The 21,767-nt window shown below is 52.3% G+C and overlaps 7 protein-coding genes across 7 annotated transcripts; 4 read left to right on the forward strand and 3 right to left on the reverse strand.

Annotated features, from left to right (window-relative positions):
- Positions 1–3,999: 3,999 nt before the first annotated feature.
- Positions 4,000–5,667, forward strand: BROUX77_003082 (uncharacterized protein; the record flags this gene model as incomplete). The annotated part of the gene is made up of 1 exon (XM_073747694.1): positions 4,000–5,667. The coding sequence occupies one exon, from the start codon at positions 4,000–4,002 to the stop codon at positions 5,665–5,667; it is 1,668 nt and encodes a 555-aa protein (XP_073608164.1).
- Positions 5,668–6,066: 399 nt separating this feature from the next.
- Positions 6,067–7,599, forward strand: BROUX77_003083 (uncharacterized protein; the record flags this gene model as incomplete). The annotated part of the gene is made up of 1 exon (XM_073747695.1): positions 6,067–7,599. One exon carries the CDS (start codon positions 6,067–6,069, stop codon positions 7,597–7,599), a length of 1,533 nt encoding a protein of 510 aa, XP_073608165.1.
- A 145-nt stretch (positions 7,600–7,744) lies between these two features.
- BROUX77_003084 (uncharacterized protein) lies at positions 7,745–9,165 on the reverse strand (the record flags this gene model as incomplete). The annotated part of the gene is made up of 2 exons (XM_073747696.1): positions 7,745–8,323; positions 8,386–9,165. The coding sequence occupies 2 exons, from the start codon at positions 9,163–9,165 to the stop codon at positions 7,745–7,747; spliced, it is 1,359 nt and encodes a 452-aa protein (XP_073608166.1).
- A 391-nt stretch (positions 9,166–9,556) lies between these two features.
- Positions 9,557–10,475, forward strand: BROUX77_003085 (uncharacterized protein; the record flags this gene model as incomplete). The annotated part of the gene is made up of 3 exons (XM_073747697.1): positions 9,557–9,646; positions 9,729–9,900; positions 9,961–10,475. 3 exons carry the CDS (start codon positions 9,557–9,559, stop codon positions 10,473–10,475), a joined length of 777 nt encoding a protein of 258 aa, XP_073608167.1.
- A 187-nt stretch (positions 10,476–10,662) lies between these two features.
- On the reverse strand, positions 10,663–13,799 carry BROUX77_003086 (uncharacterized protein; the record flags this gene model as incomplete). The annotated part of the gene is made up of 3 exons (XM_073747698.1): positions 10,663–10,836; positions 10,928–13,226; positions 13,303–13,799. 3 exons carry the CDS (start codon positions 13,797–13,799, stop codon positions 10,663–10,665), a joined length of 2,970 nt encoding a protein of 989 aa, XP_073608168.1.
- A 751-nt stretch (positions 13,800–14,550) lies between these two features.
- Positions 14,551–15,710, forward strand: BROUX77_003087 (uncharacterized protein; the record flags this gene model as incomplete). The annotated part of the gene is made up of 2 exons (XM_073747699.1): positions 14,551–14,829; positions 14,895–15,710. 2 exons carry the CDS (start codon positions 14,551–14,553, stop codon positions 15,708–15,710), a joined length of 1,095 nt encoding a protein of 364 aa, XP_073608169.1.
- A 323-nt stretch (positions 15,711–16,033) lies between these two features.
- Positions 16,034–16,844, reverse strand: BROUX77_003088 (uncharacterized protein; the record flags this gene model as incomplete). The annotated part of the gene is made up of 3 exons (XM_073747701.1): positions 16,034–16,247; positions 16,323–16,450; positions 16,590–16,844. The coding sequence occupies 3 exons, from the start codon at positions 16,842–16,844 to the stop codon at positions 16,034–16,036; spliced, it is 597 nt and encodes a 198-aa protein (XP_073608170.1).
- Positions 16,845–21,767: the final 4,923 nt, after the last annotated feature.

Below are 21,767 nucleotides of genomic sequence, written 5' to 3' on the forward strand. Positions count from 1 at the left end.
CCCTGGAGCCCTGGAAGCCAGAGTGACGTCGCCAAAGATAAACTCGCTGCTATTTTATCGAAGCTTACTAACGCCGTCGGGCCCCGCTGAAATGGCGCTTGTGCCCTGCTGCTGTCCTGGATAGATGCATAAGGACGTTTCTGCAAGGACATGTAGGCATGCCGCCCTTGGATTGCGATTTTCATCGCTGACCCTCTGCCGAGTTAGTGATGCAACGCGTTCTCTTCGCCTGCCAGCAGCTTGCAGCACCAGTTCTTGTCGTTGTCGTAGTTAATTAACTGTCTCGTTGTCCTTTGTTTCTGTGCTCTTGGGCGGTCCTCGCATTCTAGCCCGTACACCATCGGGCCCACCCAGACACCACCCACATCCCGAGTCATGGGTCTCTTAACTCCGATTTCTTTTTCTACATGCAGTACTGACTCGTGCCCGCCACAGTCGCATTTCTTCAGTTTCGAGACAAAGGACTTAGGTATGACGAGCGGAGCTTCAGCCAGTCCGCTAAAAGTAAGCAAGCGCAACATGCAACATTTGCTTGTAGTGAGTTAAACCTACCTCACCTGTCGTCCAAAACAAACTCCGCGTTAGCAGCAAGCGAATGAATCATCACGGCAGAACTCAGAAACGAGACCAAAAAAAACATGGAAGGAGGCGGCTGGGAAGCGCGTCTGCTTTGATAAACTCGATAAAACTCTGGTGAAGAAAAAAAAAAACGACTCTTCGCTAGATGCATAAATGCGACCACTGCAACTGTAAAAACACGTCCCCATAATTATTCTTACAAATCAACCACGGCCGACATCCGGGCTCAAAGGACAGGATATCGTGATACTCTGTAAAGGCCAACAACAATGGACTGACTTTCTGCACCGTCCTACTGCACGCATGTTTTTGTTGCGCACCAAAAGACTGCCCCCAGACTTGTTTTGGCCATGTTGTACCGGCCTAATTCCAGACGCATATGTGCATTCTCTCACACAAACTGACACTCTCTAACCGATGCAATCGTACACCTGTTGCTCTCTCCCTCGCCGCTTTCCCGACCCAGCCAATAAGAAGTCCTAAGCGACGGTGTGTGCAACCAGTTGGCAGGTCAGCGGCAACGGCAACGGCAATGTACAATGTACCTCACGTTCCTCCTCTCGCATCAACCCATGACCAAAGTTGTACTAGACTAGTCCACGCCTCGTACACGCCCAAGTACCATATATGTGTGTGTACATGTGCACATGTGTACATGACTACATGTACTGTACCCACCATCCCCTCCATCATCAGATATACATCATCATGCATCAAACAAACACATCGTCGGCTTCTTCACATCTCCCGCCACACAAGGCCAAGACAACCCAAGTCCGCCAACTCGCTGTACCAAAAAAGCAGCCTGTCGCCCAATGCCACCCACAGCCCAACCCGGCCATGCCAAGCTATGCCGACAATGAAGCTCAAACCCCAAGCTCGACCTATCTGTTCTTTTTCTTCGGGGAACTCGGGATTTCTGGTTTTTTGTCTTGAGTCATGCGTAGAAACAACCATAAACTAGTTCCAAACTGTAATGCCAAAATTATAGCTGATCTTCAACTGGTCCATCTTTGTCATATCCTCCAAAATGTATGAGTACACATGCATTATATTGCCGCAGACTTCCGCTACCAGCAGCGGCCCCCAACTGTAGCCCGTATTTACACATATTTGCACATTCCATTCTCTCTGTTTGCTGCTCTCTTGACAGACTCCCTTGGAACTCCCCCCAACTCCGCTTACGTCCGTGACCCAATTGAGCTTGAGCTTTGTTCCCGGAGTCAAAAATCTTGGCTAACCCTTGCTTAATGCTCCTCATCATGGCCTGAGACTTGGTCGCAATGATGCTTTCTGTTCGAGCAGAAATAGCTACTACTTTCTCTCAATACACGCACTTATGTGGTTCTAGCCACCTGTAGAGCACACCTCTGGTGTGGCCAAATATCTTTGTATGCCTCTCTTCCGGCACATGTACATACATACATCCCTGTTGCCTCGGCCCATGCATCCTAGTCAATCTTGTACGTAACTGGTAATCTTCCTCGCTTTTTTCTCTTCGTCTCTGGCTCTTGTTACCCGAAAACTCACACTGAAACACAAGACCAGTCTCAAAAGGACCCTGGTTAGTTAACCAAGACTTAAACCCTCGGTTTCCATATCACATGATCATTGCAGAGGAGACAATAGACCTCACCTCCCACGAACTCTAAGAGCCAAATCATGGCCAAAATGAATCAACAAGGTGAATTATGGCAACAGGATAAACAACAGTAAGGGAAGAGATGGCACCAACCTAATCTATATGTCGCTGAATTGTGATTCTCACAAAATACTCAGTTTGGGGCGTTTGAGCAAAAGGTAAGCTGGCCCAGATGCTACTAGTCGTGACATGAGCTTAGATGGCTGGGTGAGAGAGGTTGCTTGTCAAATCGACGGGTGTGAAGGCCATGGTAGCATTAACAACGTTTGGATTGTCATCCACATCGATATCAAAATCAGTCTCAATATTAGCAGAAATTGCACCAACACCGGGGCCATTAGTAGTCACGCGGGAATGAGTTTCGAAGGAGTCCATTTCTTGTGTTCATAAGATTGTAATGTTGAAGACCGAGAGCGAAGAACGCGTTGGAGATTGGTAACAGAAAAAAATCTCTTGATCGTGCCGAGTCAGTAGCGAACTGGAGTAATCGAACGAGACCAAGGGCTCAGAAAACCACAATTTCTGTACTTGCAACTCGAACATGACAGGTCCAATTGCAGAGGCACGTTGCTAGTGTTCCAGATTTACTCCCATAGAAGAGTAGAGATCGGGAACACGTGAACAACTGTCAATCCCAGCCAAATAATAATAATAATAACTATACACATATAAATGCTCATGATGTTAGCAGATCGCTACCAACGCTAAGAAATGTGAGATGGGGAATATCGCTGGAGGATTGTGTAGATATAGGAAGCCATATTACAGCGGGACAGAATCATACAGCCAGTCCTATGTATATATTCAACTCGAGTTTGTTGAGGAAAGCACAACAATTAAACTTTCCACTTTCAAACTGAGGGTAGGTGTTTGTCAAAACAAGGCCCAAACGAGGAAGCTACAGCTGGAGTCCCAAGATGGGTTTACTAGTAATCGATTGTTCGTTGCACAAGACTAGTGCGACGTGCCGGAACTTATCTTGCACAAAGTATGCATAACTGAGTCTGTATTAGTGCATAAATTTGCGCCTGTCGATTCATATGATCCCCAATGAATGAGCACAAGAATGTATACTCCATTGTATTTCCGCCTTACTAATAGCACTCCATTCTCTTTTGACCCTCCACCAATCATGTTTTGTAGTTTTTGTGCACTTCATGGGGCCCACCAAAATAGGGTTGAGGTGGGTTTTACTGATTGTAGGGTGTTCCGAGTTTTTTTTGTGCCTTAAAAAGCAGACCAGAAAAAAATCCCCCTGTGCATCCATTGTGTTCTTCCCTCCATCACCAAAAGTGTCCTTTACATTTACTACAAGCCCATCTCGAGCTTGCCTGGTTGAAAGATACTGGCCTGCCGGATGGACGGTCGCACTGCAATCCCTAACACGGGATGAAGACCTTTCGATAGTCTTCTTTCCAAACTGTAAGCTACCAGTCTCCCATCGCCCTTCACTTATCCCATCGCCCCTTACACCCTCCTTTGGTACTGCTGAGATGGAGCGAGCGACAAGTCCGGAAACAAAACTCTTGATGAATAAAGCTTGAGTATTTTCAACCGAGCATTCGTCGCCCGCCATCTGCCGCTACCATGTTTGTGATGATGACTACTTTTCCAACGAGCTGTAGAAGACTTCCGTAAGGACTTCTTCGGTGCCGGAAACTCTTATAGACTACAACGGTATCTGAATGCAAACATCAAAATCTACTTGTTCATCATCTGGCCCGTTTGACAGGAGGACTTGCCGCTAACAAAGATTTTAAAGTCACCAGCAACTCACGATGGCTTCCGTGCTGGAGCCGACTCCCCAGCTTGCAGCTGAAAAGCCAGCAATTGCTGAAAAGTCGGTGACTACACCTCAAACCCCTCGTCGCACCATCCACGACATCTATGCTCGCCCTGCACCTGTCAAAGTTTTTCCTCTGCCCACATTTCAACCCAGTAACCCGCTCTCCATTGTACAACTTGTATACACATGGGTCAGTCAGGCGCTCTTTCCACCAGAGGAAGCATTTGAGATCTACAAGGGTCTTTTCTCACCCCAGAGTATGTCTGTCAACATCGTTGATGAGAAGGACATGTTTGCTCTATGGCAGCAAGGCTTCTATGGCAAGGGAAACCTTAGTCGTTCCGAGCCCAATTGGATCAAGAGCCAGGAGGTTAAAAAGGGCCTCAAGGATGAACATGTGAGTGAGTCATTCACTGTTCTTCGTCGCGAGCAGCGCAAGGAAGCCAAATGGGAGAGAGCCCGTGCCGAACAGGCTGCCATCAACGCTACCCGGCTGCGCGAAGCTCTTCAAGACTTTGACGAGTCACTGGTCCCACATAGCCCGCAGTCTCTCTTGGCTCTTTCCAACTCGCTAGCCGATATGATGGCAAAACGCAAAGATTTAGAACAACGTATCATTGCGAGCCAGCATGAAAATCTCAAGTCTTTTGGGCTGTCACTATCGCACTTAGCTGTTGAAGAAATAGATAAAGCTCAAGTGGCACCATCGCGGCGAGTTGTGGATGGTATGGACAATTTGCAGGCTCCGATCCTAAGCCCAGCTCCATGTAGCCCGTTAGCTTTGTTGTCTTTGCCAAATTCCCAGGCGGACCTCGACGCTCGGGAAAGTGCTATCGAGGCGCAAAAGGCTCGCTTAGCAGCAGAGGAAATGCCCTCGCCGCCTCTACCTGCTAAGCCTGAACTGGAGATTAATAATCTTCCAAAGACGGTGCGCTTCTCTCCCGAGGTTGAATCTGCTGTTTACTTTGAGGATGCACCGCCGAGTCCACAAACTGCTAGCGAAGATTCCCAGAGTAGCATTGTTCCTGTCAAGGCCGAAACATTGAAGCAGGGCCATGCTGTCCATATTGGGGATGAAACACTTGTGACTGTGGAACATCTTCAACTTACCTTTGAGGAAGCCTTTTTCCTAGCCTATGGCTTGGGCCGATTGAAGGTCACCAACCCTGAGTCTAAGAAGGCCTATTCGAACACAGAGTTGTTCCGACTATTCCGTGAACACTCGCATACATCATCGCGCATGCCCACGCCCCTGCGTGCTGATGATGACTTCCTAGTAAATTATGCTGTGTACCACCACTTCCGTTCTCTGGGATTTGTTCCTCGGCCGGGCATGAAGTTTGGCGTGGACTGGCTCTTGTACCAGCGTGGCCCTGTGTTTGATCACGCCGAGTACGGCATGGTACTTGTTCCCTCGTATTCAAGTGTGGAATGGGCTGAGCTTGGTGTAGCCACCCCCAAGCGTAATTGGCAATGGTTCCACAGCGTGAACCGTACGCTGGCACATGCATTCAAGACATTTGTCATGGTGTACATTGATATCCCATCACCATCCGAGTTTGCCGCTGCGGAGGAAAAGGGTGGCATTACTGCTGTGCTGAAGTTGTACCGGGTCAGAGAGTTTATTATCAAGCGGTGGTCCGCCAATAGAAACCGATAATTATGACATTTGGGTACGCAAATTGTGTAAACAGAAGTGCATGTAGTTAGTAGTCCATGTTTGCGAAATTCTCGCCACGACAAGTGAAGGTCCGAGTTAGAGTTGCATGTGATTCTGGTTATGGCTATTCTTGGGGAAGGATGTCCGCCCCACTTCTGATGGAAGGAAAGAGCTCAATATCAACAGTGCGGCAAGCAACAGCCGGCCAGCCAGCCGAGGAAACAACTTGTTCTGGAGCCCAGAGCTTGGCCCGAACGAGAATTTCTCTAGAGCTTCAAGGCCATAAGGCACACGTGTCATTCTGGAAGTGTGCCTCGACCGCCTCCGCCTTGAATCAGCAACACAGGCGCCTTTTGCCTTTGCGTGGCCCCATCCGATTACGAAGACTCCCGTCCCGTGATGCTCTCGCGAACACGAACACGGTCTGCTGCCAGGGCTGCTGTTTCAGCTCTGCAGCTGCACTTGCCGAACCACCCCCGAGTCTTGTCCTGTCTCACAGCCGCTGCTAGCCGCGTACGCCGTCCGTCAGCCGCTGGCACCCGCCGCTTGTACTTGTCCACCTCTCCCAGTGCGCCCTCGCCCTCGCCTAGTCTCACCAGCTCCTGGCCCGGCCCGACGGCCCACATCCCTGCCAAGCTCACCGCGTCGGCCGTGTGGCTGCGCGACGCGTGCCGCTGTGAGCACTGTGTGACGCCGTCGTCCGGCCAAAAGACGTTTGGCACCTTTGACATCCCGGCCGACATCCGCCCGCGCCACGTCGAGATCCTGCCCGACTTCACGCTGCGCATCGCCTGGACGTCGGATATTGCCGGCGTCCTGTCCGACCATGTCTCCGAGTACACGCCCGCGTACTTGCGCCAACTGCGCCTGCGGCGCTCACACGTCGCCGAGGACCAGAGCGACTTCCGCGCACCCCTGCGCACCGTTGGGATGAAGCCATGGGATGCAGCGACAGCTCGTTCCCTTGTCCAGCGCATCAGCTACGACGAGTTTATGAACTCCAGCGACGCTGGGCTGTGGCGCGCCTTGTTGGATCTTGAGGCGCTGGGACTCGTTTTCCTGACCGACGTGCCGCGCGACGAGGCGTCGGTGGCGCGCATCGGCTTGCGGATCAACTCGCTCCAGGAGACCTTCTACGGGCGCACTTGGGATGTTGTATCGAAGCCGCAGGCTGAGAACGTCGCTTACACCGCCGGCTTCCTCGGACTGCACCAGGATATGCTGTACGTACAGCAGCCGCCACGCATCCAGCTGCTGCACTGCATGGACAACTCGGCCACCGGTGGCGAATCGCTATTCAGCGATTCGCGCTTTGCAGCCGAGACGCTCCTGGCGCGGGCAGCCACTGGCGACGCACAGGCAGCCGAGCGCGTGCAGCTGCTGGCGGATTTCCGCGTACGCTACCACTACACTGCGGCGCCATTCACGTATCGCAATGCGTGGCCGGTACTCCAGTTCCGCGAGACCGTAGCAGCAGACGTAGACAGCGAGCCGCGCCGCGAGCTCGACGAAGTTTGGTGGTCGCCGCCGTTCCAGGCGCCCAATCCGCCCGCGGATATGCGCGCCGAGGGCATCTCGGCAGCCGAGGCCGAGCGGCGCTACAGAGAGTGGCTGCGCGGGCTGCAAACGCTGCGCGGACTGATTGAACACGAAGACCATGTGTACGAGACCAAGATGGGGCCGGGCGACTGCGCGCTGTTTGATAACAGGCGCGTGCTGCATGCGCGCCGGGCGTTTGATACGACGTCGGGTGGGCGTTGGCTAAGAGGGACGTACATCGCGGACGAAGACTTCCGGAGCAAGATGCACAGCGTCCCGAGGGATGTGCTGCAGGCCTATGCTGACAAGATGGGACTGCCTGTTCTGGTGAACGAGGTAGCGGTCAAAGGCGAGCGTACTGCGTTGGAGTATTTACAGGATGAAGAAAGTTGAGGGCGCACAGTGTTACGAACATCTTAAATGGGGCATGTTGTACACCAAATTACTCATCCAATGTCATTCAAATAGTAGCTAGGCGGAGGAAGGAGAAGGGGTATCTTGTCTCTTATTTTCTACACATAGTTCATGTTCGTGTATTCTACGGCTTCCACGGCTTCACATCCACGCCATCGGGTGCTTTAGTCTCCACTGTGTGGTCCTTGACTTCTGTCCAGTTAGTGCTCAAGGCCGTACCGTTACTCTCAACGAAACTCTTCATCATGGCGCGACGCTGGTCTTCCGAGGAGTCGGAATACAGCTTCTTGAAGAACTGGTTAATATCCCTACCGTCATCATCGCCCTCATCTTGCGCTAGTTTGTCCCAGTTTACGGGGCCCTTTTTGGATGACGTCGGGTAGCTAGGCTTAGTTTCAGCCGGGACGGCAGCAGAAGAGGCAGCAGAAGAGGCAGCAGCAGTGGTTGAAGCAGTTTGAGTATTGGCGGTAGTCGCAGCAGATTCGGCCTCGGTAGTGGTGACAGATTCGGGGGCCTTGGTCAAGCCAGAAGTCCATTTCGTAGACGAAGCTTTCTTCAAGCTTAGTTCAATTTTGACTGGTGACACGCGAGCGCTCGATTCAGCGATGATGATAGGCCCGCCAAGGGCGATTCTAACTGTCGCATTGTCGTTGCTGTCAACGGGAAGACCGCAGAGTAGCATGGTAGAAGCGGTAGTGGTGTCCTGGGTAAGTGACAATAATTAGAGGGCATTTTCTGTTTGTTGGAATTTGGAGTTTTCCATACCTCGTTGGGAATAAACCTGGCCGTGAACTGGGCCTTATCCACGCCCTTGACAAATACCGACAATGTCGCCTGGCTCGTCGACTGGTAAAAGTCTGTCCGAAGATCCTTGGCCGCTACCTGGCTTGCCACCTTCTTCACAGCCACTGAAGATGCCGCGACTGAGCTCGTGATGGTCTTCTGTCCATCTGCCGCGCCAGGCTTAGCGGGTATTTTAGTGATGGTGGGCTTTCGACCTGCATCATCCTCGGGGAGAGCTTCAAGAGCGCCGAGACACTGTTGTCTGAACGCCTGGATAGAGACTATGCGGTTGCGGGTCTGGTTCACTTCCATCATGGCCTTCTTGTCTAGGTTCCCCATGACCTCCTTGATTTTTGCCGCCGCAGCATCTTTACGGACCGTGTAATTCCCGTTTTCATCAACCTGGGTCGTCTCGTTGTCCGGTGTCGACGCCGGACCTGAGCCGTACAGCTGCAACGCCCAGAGCGCAGCGCAGTCGGCGTCGGCGAAGAGTTTCAACCGCAGCAGCGCCACGGCGCGGCGGTACTGTGCCTCGGCCATGAGCGCCCGGTTGGCGCGCGAGACGGCAGCATGGTATGCAGCTTCAGTGTCAGCAAGAGCTGCGGCGTAGTCCTTGTTGCCGATAAAGGCTTTCGACCGGTTGATGAGCCAGAGCGGCGAGGCGGTCTGGTCGATCGCGGAGGTGTATTTGGCAATGGCAGTCGTCCAGTCCTTGTTTTCGAGGGCTTGGGCGCCAGCTGCGGCGAGCGTGGTGGCAGACATGACGAATGCTTAGATATTCAAGATGGAGAATCAGTAGTCGGAGACACTGAAGGATATGAAATGGAAAAGTTAAAAGTCAAAGCGAGGGCGACTTTGGTGCTGGCTGTGGTGAGATTCGCAGTTTGGAGGTCACACGCCCAAAAGAGGCAGCTACCTTTTGTAAGTGTACCTGTAGAAGCTCATGGAAGACGGGCTCCACGCGGGGCATTTCTGCTGCGCAGAATAAGCGGCTAGCTTACTCACCGCCCTAGGATGCTGCAAAAGCGGACCTGACCGCCTTTGAACCTCTCCAACTCCAAGCTCAGGTGTCCATGGTTTCTTGACTTGACGTTCAAAGAAAGGCTGTAGACTACATTTAATTCTCTAATTTAATCTCTCTGGCGCATTTAAAATGAAGATCCAGGCTCAACGCGCTGCTGAGCTTAATGCTCAACTGCAATCGGTTCAGCAGGCCATTACCGCTGTCGCCAAAAACCGCCCAGTACGTCATTTATCAATAACCAAGAAAGCCTCCCAAGGACATGCATAGCTAATCACGAGATGATATGCCGCACTCTAATTAGATCCGGCTCGTTGCCGTTTCCAAGCTCAAGCCGGCCAATGATATCCTTGCCTTGCACGAAGATCCCACCGGCCATGAGCACTTTGGCGAGAACTACGCCCAAGAGCTCACGCAAAAGGCCGAGATGCTGCCGATCAGCATCAAGTGGCACTTTATTGGCGGCTTGCAATCGGGTACGTATCGGCTTCTTCTTGTCTTGTTTTCCTGTACTTGCCACTAACATTTCACCCCAGGCCACTGCAAAGGCCTCGCAAAGATCCCCAACCTATGGGTCGTATCCAGCGTCGACACGCTCAAGAAAGCACAGCTACTCTCCAAGCACCGTGCCGAAGCCATCGCGTCCACCGAATCTGCCGTCAATGCACCGCTGAACATCCACGTGCAAATCAATACGTCGGGAGAGGAGAATAAGTCTGGGTGCGCGCCGGGCGCCGAGACAGTAGCGCTGTGCCGCGCGGTGCGCGAGCTGCCGGCACTGCGGTTGTTGGGACTCATGACCATTGGCGCAATTGCGCGGTCGCGCGCGACGACACTCGAGACGCAAAACGAAGACTTTAGCGTGCTGGCTGAGCAAAAAGACCTGGTTGAAAAGGAGTTGCAACTCCAGGGTGACGACGCGCTGGAGTTGAGCATGGGCATGAGCGAGGATTTCGAAGGCGCCATTTCCATGGGCAGCGGAGAGGTTAGAGTCGGAAGCACCATCTTCGGGACAAGGCCGGCAAAGGCAGATGCACAGGTAGTTGTGTAGCAAAGGAGCAGAACAATAAAAAACAAGTGTACCAGTAAGACCTACACTAACACAGGAAGTCACTGGTCATGGAAATACCACAGACATCATAAATGGCATTCTGACAACAAACACGCCAACCCAACCTAGAACATAAAAGCTAGAGACACAGATAACTTCTCGCAGCGATGCCATTGCAGAGCCTCCTTCACTGCACCATGACATTTCCGAACGCGTCCGTGATCTCCCGCCTTGTTGGTGCAGAGTGCGTTCCGCCTGTCTCCATTATTGCCGACGAGCCTTCGGCAATGCGATCCTCCATAAGCTTGAGCAGAATCGGCGGCACAGATTCTTCCGTGGCGCGAATAGTAATACGGACAACCTACAGGTGGATAAATGCGTGGGTTAGCCATCTGGTTACACAAGCAACATCAATATACCAATAACAGTCTCATTAGCCAACTAAAACTCACCTGAGACTCGTAGTTGGGCTCCAATCGCATCAAGCAGCCAAACTTGCCACCCTCTGACGTATGCATCACGCTCGCACCGACGATATTGTGCGGTTTGGGATCCACATTCTCTAGCAACCGCCACCGGAAGCCGTCAATAATGCGGCGCACAAAGCTGCTGCTCAGTTCGCGGTTTGCTGCTGCGCGCGGCGTCAGGCTAACGATTTTTTGGGCCTCGCGCGGGCTGCCGCCAATCTGCTTCCAGCGCTTGAAGAAGTCGTCGGCTGAGAGGTCGGCCGGGCTCATGAACTTGTGTCCAACCAAGGGCAACTTCAGCGTGAGCGCCTGCAGCGCGCCGGCGAGGTAGCTGATGCGGATGGTGGGCGGCTTGTCGAACATGCGCTTGGCCTCGTACATGATGATTTGCTGCGCTTGTTGGCCCTCGCCAATAGTTGGCTCAGGCAGAGACTTGACATCCCATGTGAGGTTACCCTTTTCTGACTCATCAAGGTCGAGAGTCGTGGTGAACGAGGTTATCGTGGCTGGCGTACGGTTACGGAAGTACAAAATCAAGCAGGCCATCTCGCCACGGTACTCGGACCGCACACCAATCTGTATCTGTCCGTCCTCGAATAACACGCCGTCAGCCCGGAGCATCAGACGGTTGTAGCCAAGCTCCCAGCCAGGCGAGAGGTGGGCTGCGCTGGCCAGGTTAGGTACCTTGGCTCCCTTGCCATCGCCACCAGACAAGAGATCCAGGCCGGCAAGATCGGTACCAGCGCCATTGGCGCCCTGAGGCATACTGGGCTGTGCTCCAGCAACAGGTGCGTCGCCGTTCCCACGGACGGTGAAAGTGCGCTTCAAGCCACCATTAACAGCCATATTGCGCTCCACTGTGTCAGTGTTGGCATCCTTTCCGCCGACAATCCAGGTCGTCTTGTCGCTAGTGTTGGCGTGCTTCTGGTGCAGACGTGACAGCAGAGCAGACTGGCGCTCAGGGAACGGCGGCATTTCATCACAGACAGTGCGCAAAAGGTCGTCGGTAGGCCGTGATGCCAGGGCCAGGTACTCGCATGCGCGTTGCTGCAGTTCTGAGTCAAGTGTGTGGCTGTACAGCTGGAAGATGCCGACCAGCTGTGGCTTAATTTCGGGGAACAAGTTGACAAACTTGACAAAGCATGACATTATCATCCCGCGTGTGCTGGACGAGCATCCAGACATCTTGGACTGCAAAGCCAAAAACTGTTCAATGGGACTGCATCGCTGCTGGTCGGCAATTAGATGGCCGAACTCGCCGAGGATGTAAGCGCCAATCTTGACCAACGTTTCGTGGCAGTGGTCGTGCTTGAGATACTGCAAGGCATTCTGGGCAGCGTAAACCTGCAGCTCTTCATTATTGGTAACGATCTGAGTCACACGCTGCCACACCTCGTCGGCCACGTGGTCGCCTGCCATGGCAATCAAGCGCAGTGAGATGTCGACGTACCACTGCACATCAGTAGCATACTTTTCTGTCAGAATAGCAATTTTAAGCACCATTTCCTCGCGGATGGCAAAGTCGGCGTTTTGCAAAAAGTGAAGCAGCTCGCCAACAATGATGCGAGAGTTGGACGAGTCACACATGCTGTATAAGAGGTCAAGACCCTTGCGGCGCACGCTGATATCACGGTCTTTGAGCGATCCAAGAATAATGTCCTGGTGCTGCTTGATCGGGTCCAGAGTCTCGGTGCGCGCAGCCAAATGCGTCATGGCCTCGAGTCCGAGATACCGGACGTTTGTTTCTCGAGATTGTATGAAGCGACCCAGGCGCGTCGAGACCGACTTCATGAGGCCACTCTCGTTTTCAAGGTGGATAATCAGGTTTATGGCCTCGAAGAGCACGGCGTTCTGGGCGTTGTTCTGCTGCACATTCTTGTTTGACTCCATGGCGTTGTTGAGAATGCGCGTCAACGATGCGCGAATCATTTCACGCACATGTGTGTCTTCGGACGGCGGGAAGTACTGCAACAGGCGCAGCAGCTTGACCTGGATCCATGGGCAAGGAACCTTGTAGTACAGGTAGTCGTGGGTGAACTCGTTGTCGACGACAATGCGCTTTAGTCTGGCGGCGGCCTTGGGGTATGCGCCCTTGTATTGTTCGAGGTTGTCCTGAGCCAGGGTCATGACGAGAGAGGATACCGAGAGTCCAACGCCGAGATCGGGGTCGTCGAGAAGCGAGATGATGCGTTCTGACCATGTTGGTTGTACGATGGCTGGATACTTGCGGTAGAGACGAAGGAGCGTCAGGGCGGCCTTTTTCTTAACAAAAGACTTCGAGGTTCTGGAGCAGCAGAGAGGTTAGCGCTGAAGCAGAAGAAGATGAAGGGAGAGGGGGGGTCCACGATGGAAGCACTCACGGTGAAATCAGCAGCCGGTGAACCTCGCCACTCAAGGCCTCGCCCATTTCGCGACCACCAATGTTGGCTATGGCATGAAGCGCCAGACAGTTGAACAGCTCGTTGTGGTCCATCAAGTCTTTGCGGATACTGTTAAACACCAAGTGCAGCATCTCGTGCTTCTCGTGCAGCAACAGCGTCAAGGCCAGATATCCAATCTGCTTCTCTGAGTATTTATTGGACGAGATCAGGTTGACAGCCTCCAGATGACCAAAGTCGACGTCCCAGCCGAGAATGTAAATGTACAAAAGCTTGCAAACATATTTCTTTTTGTGGTAGCCGTTGAGGTTACCGTCCTTAAACTTGGTGCGGATGTTGGCGAGCTCCTTGTTGATGCGCTTTTCCTCCAGCTCGCGGGCGCGGGCGTTGCGCAGATCGGCGATGAACTGGACGAGGCCGCGCATGTTCTGGTTGCCCGTGGACGAGCGGCCCAGGAAGGATGTGCTGCCGGAAGACATGGCGAAGGTGAGAGGGTAGGAGGTCGATGGGGTCGGACGGGCCGGAGCAGCTCAGCGGATATCGGCGACGACAGAAAGGTAGACCGGGCCAAACTCAGGCCGGAGCTTCAGGCAATGGCGCGTGTGAAACTTCAATGGCCGGGGCTGCCGCTCAGGAGGTGGTCGATCGGATCGATGGGACGGACGGGCCCTTCGCAAAAGGGGCGGGGCGGGCTTTCGCTTTGGTGGCCGGTCTTTGCAGGTGTAGCCTCGTTTAGGCTGTGATGCAAGGTGAGAAAAGGGCCACGGCGGAAATGAACAAAAGAGGCTTGCGGGCTGTGGGCGAGGAAATTATGAGGCGGAGGGAAAAAAGGGAATTATTAATTGGATGACGAAGAAAGGGAAATGCCAACGGGCTGCGTTGAACCTGAACAGCAAAGGAGGACGGAGTTTTTGCTTGTGGTGATGAAAGCCACGACCAGCCTTAGGCAGCGGGTGGAAGAAAGTTTCGGGGGCTCTTTTAGTAGTAGACGCTGCAAACAGCGCTGTAAGCAGCTTCACTACAGGGGAGACCACCACTGTAAAGGTGACCAGCACCCTGTATTATTCTGCCTGGTCTGCTGCCTATTGCCAGACCCACTGACCGCTTTCTTATCGATAACGGTCTACTGCTCATTCCCCCACTCCCCATCCTCACCCAAAGAGCTATCCTGCTCCTTCAATCCTCGCCCACCAGCAGCCCATCCAACTGCAACCGACTCTTCTAAATGCCATGACACTCGTCCGTTCCGCCGTCGGCGCACTTGCCCGGAGCCCGATGTCTCTTTCTCTTCGCCAAAAATCTGCATCCGCCTCCATCTCTGCCGCCGCTCCGGCCATCGTCGCCGTCCGGGGCTTAGCTTCACACACATCCGCCTCTCCTCAGCTCCAAATCTTCAACCGCCACGCCAAATGGCTGCAGAAAGAACGCGCCGCCCGCAATGTCAGCGAGAGTCGCCAGGCCGACTACCTCAAGGATGAGGTCGCCATCCGCCTGTGCGAGCGCCTTCTGGTGTGTCCCCTTGCGCCCAAACTCAACTCTGCTTCTCTTTCGGCTTTTCTAACGCTCACTGTCAGGACATCAAGCGCCAGTTCCCCCGTGTCCTCGATCTCGGCGCAAACTCGTGCAACATTGCGCGCGCCCTGGCCCGCCCGAACCCGGACCCGGCCACGCCCACGTCGCCCCCCATTTCGGATCGCATTGATGCGCTTCTGGCCGTCGATTCTTCCCACGCGCTCCTGTACCGCGATGCCGCCGAGCCATTCAACAATGAACTGAACATCACTCGTGAGGTCATCCATGACGAGGAATCGCTCATCTACGATCCCGCCTCCTTCGACATGGTTCTCAGCTCGCTCAGCATGCACTGGATCAACGACCTGCCCGGCTTCCTCGCCAAAATCAATGCTCTGCTCAAGCCCGACTGTCCGTTCATCGGCGCCATGCTGGGCGGTGATACACTATACGAGCTGCGCACATCGCTCCAACTGGCTGATCAAGAGCGCCGCGGCGGTGTGTCGCCCCATGTTTCACCACTGGCAGATGTCCGCGACGTCGGCAATCTTCTGCAACGCGCCAACTTCCAGATGCTGACGGTCGACGTGGACGACATCATTGTCGACTATCCCGACATGTTTGCTCTCATGCAGGATCTGCAGGCTATGGGCGAGGGCAATGCTGTCCTGGGCCGTGAAATGGGCCCCATCTCAAGAGATGTCCTGCTTGCTGCAAACGCCATTTACAAGGACCTTCATGGAAACGAGGACGGCAGCATCCCGGCGACCTTCCGCATCATATACATGATTGGCTGGAAGCAGGGCGAGAACCAGCCGAAGCCAGCCAAAAGAGGCAGTGGTGAGATCAGTCTGATTGATGCTCTGTCTAAGGACTAATCAAGGGCCAATAAACCACAGCAACTGAATGTATAACTAGTACTACTAAATAAAGAAAAGAGCTCATCGCGTCAGCTCACCCTCAACTTGGTGTAGTATATCTTTGTCGAATGATTCTCACTAGTCATGTAACACATCCAATATTCTTCACATATATCAAAAACGTCTCTATTCATATATCTCAGCAAGAATAGATACAGCTCTGGATGACACTGTCGCCATCAAAAATATCTCCCCAAGCCAGTGAAACGGGAGAGCCTGTCAGTAACCCATGACGAAAAAGCAATTTGAACTCGCTCATTCAACAGCAGAAAGCTTCCTCTCTACACTCTCCGGAAGTCCGACATACACCGCACAATGCAGCCCTGGCCAGCTACGTCCACCACCTTCTCGTGCCAGCTCAGTAGCACGCTCATGGCCGCCGTGACCGACTCATTGGGGCCACCGGGTCTCATGCCAACCTGGCTAAAGCCCGTCGTCTGCGGTGTGGCTCTGGCGGACGATGCGCGAGACGAGCCCGAGTCCATGCCCTTGTACCTGTATCGTGAGGGTAGAAACGAGTGTTAGTGGACCAATGCGAGTGTGAGAGTCGTGATTCTAGGGTGTCCATACAGGTACTTCATCAACACATCAACCAGCTCACTGCCGCCGGGCGATGTGTAAATCTGGGTGAGAATGGGGGTCATATCGCTAGCCTTGATAGACTGCAGAACCTCGAGAATGGTCTGCAGGTGAGCGTCCTATAATCAAGATAGCCAGTTAGCAAGCACCCCTCCGTGGTTGAATCAGCAGTCCTATGGCGCATCAATGATCCCAAGAATCGTTGCTGCCTAACAACGATCCATAGATGAAACTTTGATGTATCCAGACATCTCTCACCTTTACTGCATCGTCGCCATTATACACGGGCATCTCCAGACACCCTCTCAGCGCGCCCTCGGGGTCTCCACCACGCAGCAGCTGGCGCACCTGAGTCGCAAGCGCACGTACTTCGGCTTCGGAGATCTCGGGCTGCGGCGGGTGCAGCGTGGCGGTGTTGAAGTTGTACGGCGAGTCTTCCTCGAGCGCATCAATGTTGATAGTGCGCCAGGCGTCGGTGAACGAGTCAGCGGTGACTTGCTGGATGATTGACATGATGCGGGTGTTTTAGATGATTGTGGGGTTTATTTATTTGTTTGGTCTGGGTTAAGCTGGCAGTGGGGTGGTTGAAGCTTGGATGGATATCAATGTAGATGTGATGTCGTGGAGCTCTTTTGTCGCGGTGTTGTGTTGGATCAGTGGTTGAACGCTGCGGGGAGTTGGGATTGGCAGATTAATGACTCGATTTAGGTGGCGGGCAATACTCAGAATCGAGGCAATTGGTACCACAAGTAAATACTGGCACGGGAGGAACTTGGACGGGCAATTCAAAGCTCAATATGTCCAGTTATCGAGGCTGTCGGGAGCTCTGGGCTCGTTACATGGCCTAGGAGCCTTGCGGGGCTGGTGACGGTAGTTCGACAGCTGTTGCCAGCTGCCTCTGGGTATTAACTAACCCTATCTGGTGTGTATCAACCCTACTGTGTTTTGAACCCATATCCAGGTAGAGCCCCTGTTTGTTTGTGCGACTGGTTTGTCAACGACATATCCTAAAACCAAATCCATTTGTAATAACCTCAATTCCCAAATGAGCGGCGGAAATTTCGAACCGAGATCCGATAAAATCTGGTTGTAACGTGCCGTGCAAAAAAACAAACAGAGTTCCGGCACAGAATCATGGCATTTAAATCTTGTACTCAGAAGTGCTTCAAGGAGGGTTATGACAATACCATGTTGTTGGGGTTTCACCTTCCATTTACCACGATGATTCATGATACAGCGGCGCTGCAGAAGAGACAACCTTGGAGATCAATATAGACATGGAATGGGAAAAAGAAACAAATATATGAACATCTGGGAAAGCCCATGCCACGCGAATGCGCTTTGATCGACATGGCCTGTGAAACTCGGTATATTAATCGCCAGACACACCAGTGCAATGGGTTTTGACAAGATAGAGGACAGTGTAGCCGACAGGGCCGGCCAGGACAAATCGGGTGTGACAGAGCATGGAGCAGAATATTGGGGGATACCAGAAATAGGCCAGACTCTTAGCGTAATACAGGAGAAGAGCAGACAGGAAAGGATGTGAAAGTCTGCCCCTGTTTAGTTCCAAAGAGCGAAAAAAAAAAAAAAAAAAAAAAAAAAAAAAAGAAGAGGCTGTATACTTACACTTGTATGTGCGTACAGCATACTTGCCTAGTTGTTGGGGCTTTGACCTGGCGTTTGCGACCAATTTCACCAGAGCCCAGGGCTGAGGATGGGCAGCCAAACCCCTGTATATTTGGTAGCGAGGGAGGTTGTCAACGTCCAAGCCTTAGGGACAAGATGGAGTACAGGTAGAGGCAGACGTGCGTATGTGTACTACGAGTACCAACGCGTGTCTGCTTGTATGTTTGTAGTTGGACTGACTAACTATAGGCGCATAACTAGTGTTTTGTGAATAGGAAAATCCACATGGGCTCGCGTCTTCCTTTGCAACGGAAATGTAACCAAGTTAATCACTTAATCAGGCTCAAGAGTAGTTTTCATGCACATGTAGTCTACAACCAACGATCGTCAGTTCTTGTATAAAGTTTGTCCAACTGGTTATAACTTAGAATGGCCATGGAAGCCAAAGAACACCACTACCCTGGTCACAATGCACCCCAAATGGTGGGAAGCCGGTATCCCTATCTCTTTTTGGCGATCGCTAAGACTCGGCTAGGATCATTAAGTAAAGGGTGTCCATTTAATTTTTCGTTGTCAGGGGAAAAAAAAAAAAGAAGAAAAAAAAGGGGATCGCAGTTTGTAGGTGGACAGACAGCAGAGAAAATTACGATATGTACCTACAGAACAACGCTGGCAGTGCGAAGCTCATTATGTAAAATCAGCCGGGCATAAAAGTTCTCCCCCCTTTTCAAGGCCCAGAGTTCCGGGATACCAGGGCTGTGGGGGAAACGGGGTGGGATAAGATGAGATGGAGAGGGTATGGGATGCCCTGGCCTGCTGGCCTGTCCATTTCCTTTTACGTCTAAGCCGTCGGCTCTTGTTTGCGGCCACGGCGCATGATAAATGGATGAAGGGGAAGGGTTAGGGGGCGGGGAAAACTCGAATCCAGTTGAGGTCCAAGGAGAGTAGTACTCTTTTTTTTTTTTTTTTTTTTTTTTTTTTTTTTTTGAGTTAGTGTGTCGAGTCACCATACCGTTAAAGCAGGTGTTTTGTCAAGAGAATGCGCTACAGTAAGAATAGAAGGAACACCAGACAAGAAACAGGCAATGCTGCGAACAATGTACACACGTACGTAACCTTTGGCGCTATTCTGGGCGATAAAAGACGGCACGCCATGCCACGGGCGGGAAACTTGGCGGAGGAGGCATGCATAGTTGCTAGACAAATCCCGTTAGGAATCAGGATTTATGCGGGCTGTCCCAAGAGCTAAATATGCGACAGTATGGATTGGCTGTGTGGTGTGTTTGACGCAGGATAGAAGAGCATAAAAAACGGCGTTTTCAGACGAAAGCTGTCAATAGTGGGTTGAACAAGCACAATTACATTGTACAACTAACTATAGCTATTAGCTCTAGTTAGCTCACTAGTGAGCTAGTTAGTCAACTAACGCCAGGTACAAATCAGCATCCAAAGGATCCCACCGAATAGTTTGGTGGGATTGCGGATGAGGTCCCGAGTGGGTCTCTTTATTTAGCTCTTTGGAAACAACCCCTTTTTGGCCCTTTTAAACCCTTTTAGGAGGGAGAGCCCCATCGACTCTTTATTTCTGCCCGCTTTGCCTGCCCTCTATTGTTGAATGTTGTAGGTCAGGGCCTTTGCTTAGTGGCCCATTGTATTTGCAAGTCTACGGAGAAGCCCGAGGCTTTTAGGCTCTGGAGCTTCAGGCTTCAGGGCCTGGTGGCGGCTTCTTTGCTAGGTCCCTAGGCCCCTGGGCCACTTGTCCCCTCAGTTCCTTCAGCCACCTGTTAGCTAACTTAGTTGCCGGCTCGACGGACTTTTGATCCTGCGATCGACAATGCACGCAGGAAAACAGCGCCCACCGGCTGCGCCTGGATGCTTGGGTGAGTGTGCTTCAAAAGGGGCCCTTTTACAGCTTCAAAACAAACCTCTTGGATATGTGCCGTGCAGCCCAGAGTTTCCATAACTCACGTCGAACAGCTTTGCAGCCTCGAATCAAACCTTTGTTCCAAACAGACTCAACATGATGTGCCTCTTGTACCGTGATCGCCCATGGCTCCAAACTTGTGTGGATGGATGAAAATCAAATCACGAACTTGATCGCCTGTAAATTGCAAGTCGGGGCTTCAAACACGCCCTCAATCTCCAAACTCTGCTCTGGTACTCGTGCCGGCCCTCTTTCTCCTTTCCTGTCTGGAAAGACGCCGTATTGCCCATTATACAAGTTGTCTCTTAAGCCCTTTTCTAATCTCCCACGGCAAAACGGAGGATAACCTGATATTCTGTTGTTGTCTCCTTCTGCTGTGCGTTGCCAGCACACCATCCATGGAATGGACACACCAAGGTTGAAACGGAGGGGCCGGCTTGGTTGGGCTTGGCTCACGCAAAGGAGCAACGGCAAAGGGCTTTAGAAGCACAAAAGAAGACCTAGAAGAAAGAGACTCGGGAAAGCGTCTGGTTGCACCGCTGGGTGGACTCATCAAACCACAGCCAGCGTTTTATTCTGGCTTCTCTCTCTGGGCTTGATCTGGTTGGTTACAGGGCTGTTCCCGGACAGGGGAGCGACATGGGCACCCTGTTTCTTCACCCCTCGCTCTCCTCGAGGTCGTACTTGGACTCCCGCTACTTTGGGTTGCTTTGGGATTTGGAGATCCAAGCCATTGGAACGGGTTCTCGAGGCCTGTAATACATGACCGGGTACAATACATAGACACATATTCATCCGCCCTCTGAACCTTTAGGAGCACCAGCGCCAGGCGCCCAGCCAGAATCCAGCATGCGTTTGATTAGCTAGTATGGGTACTACTCTGACATGGGTGGCGAAGCAAGCTATCAAGCAACACCCCTTGATTACTGGTACAAAGGGCAGGATCATTATGGTGACGCTCCTCCAAGGGCTGGCTACTAGAGACTGTCCCTCTTGTCCCTTGCTGTGTTACTCTGTCCTTGGAATTGGTCGGGACCCAGTATCCCGGAAGACTTTTGATGCGATTGTCATTCGAGTTTGCATATAGATGCAGGCACAGGCACATAAGCAGGCTTACATACAAGCATACACAAGTATGCAGTGAGCCGGGACTTGCGCTCCATGCCGGACCAGTTTAGTCTCGTCCCATCACGCCACAGTCAAGGGCGGTCTCTCTCTCTCTATCAACAGCCATGCAAGCATGAAGATAGATAACAACAAGAAAAACGAGCAACACACGAAGAAAAAGAGAAAAAAGGCACACCACATCAAACCACACCACACCACCCAAGTGCTCAGTCCTTTTGCGAGTTTCATGGTATTTTTGGCCTCTTGCCCTGTCCTCAGCGTGGGCTACCAACAGAGGAGGCCCAACGGCACTAAAAACGGGCCCAAAGCTAAACAAACCAGCCGTCGCCCAGGAGCGCTTTTAGTTCAGGTCAAGCGAGTAATAAAACACAAAGCCATGCGTGGTAGGTGCAGCTGGTGCGGATGTGCACAAGCCTAAGCTGCAGCAAAAGAAGACGCGAGGAAGAACAGGAAACAGAGCAGGGATTGCGGCCGGCTTGTGCGGCTTACCTTTGTATGCAACTAGAGTTTGCTTGAAGCGTACGCACACGGGTCCATCCACATCCACAGTGGTGGCTGTACGCGGTGTAGGGACATTGCCACATGGCAAGTGTGAGTTTCAAGAATTTGCTTCTAACTACAACCACAAGAAACTTACTTCCATACTCGGCTGCAGATGGCCTTTTCTGGCTATAGCGGTCGTGTCATATGGGCGTGAGTTGGGACTGGATGGCGAGGAGTGTGCTATGACAGAGCCACCGGCGGCTACATGTTTC

This window comes from Berkeleyomyces rouxiae (genome assembly GCF_048999995.1).
Source record: "Berkeleyomyces rouxiae strain 22BRR77 chromosome Unknown BrBRR77_ptg000002l, whole genome shotgun sequence".
Lineage (NCBI taxonomy): Eukaryota > Fungi > Ascomycota > Sordariomycetes > Microascales > Ceratocystidaceae > Berkeleyomyces > Berkeleyomyces rouxiae.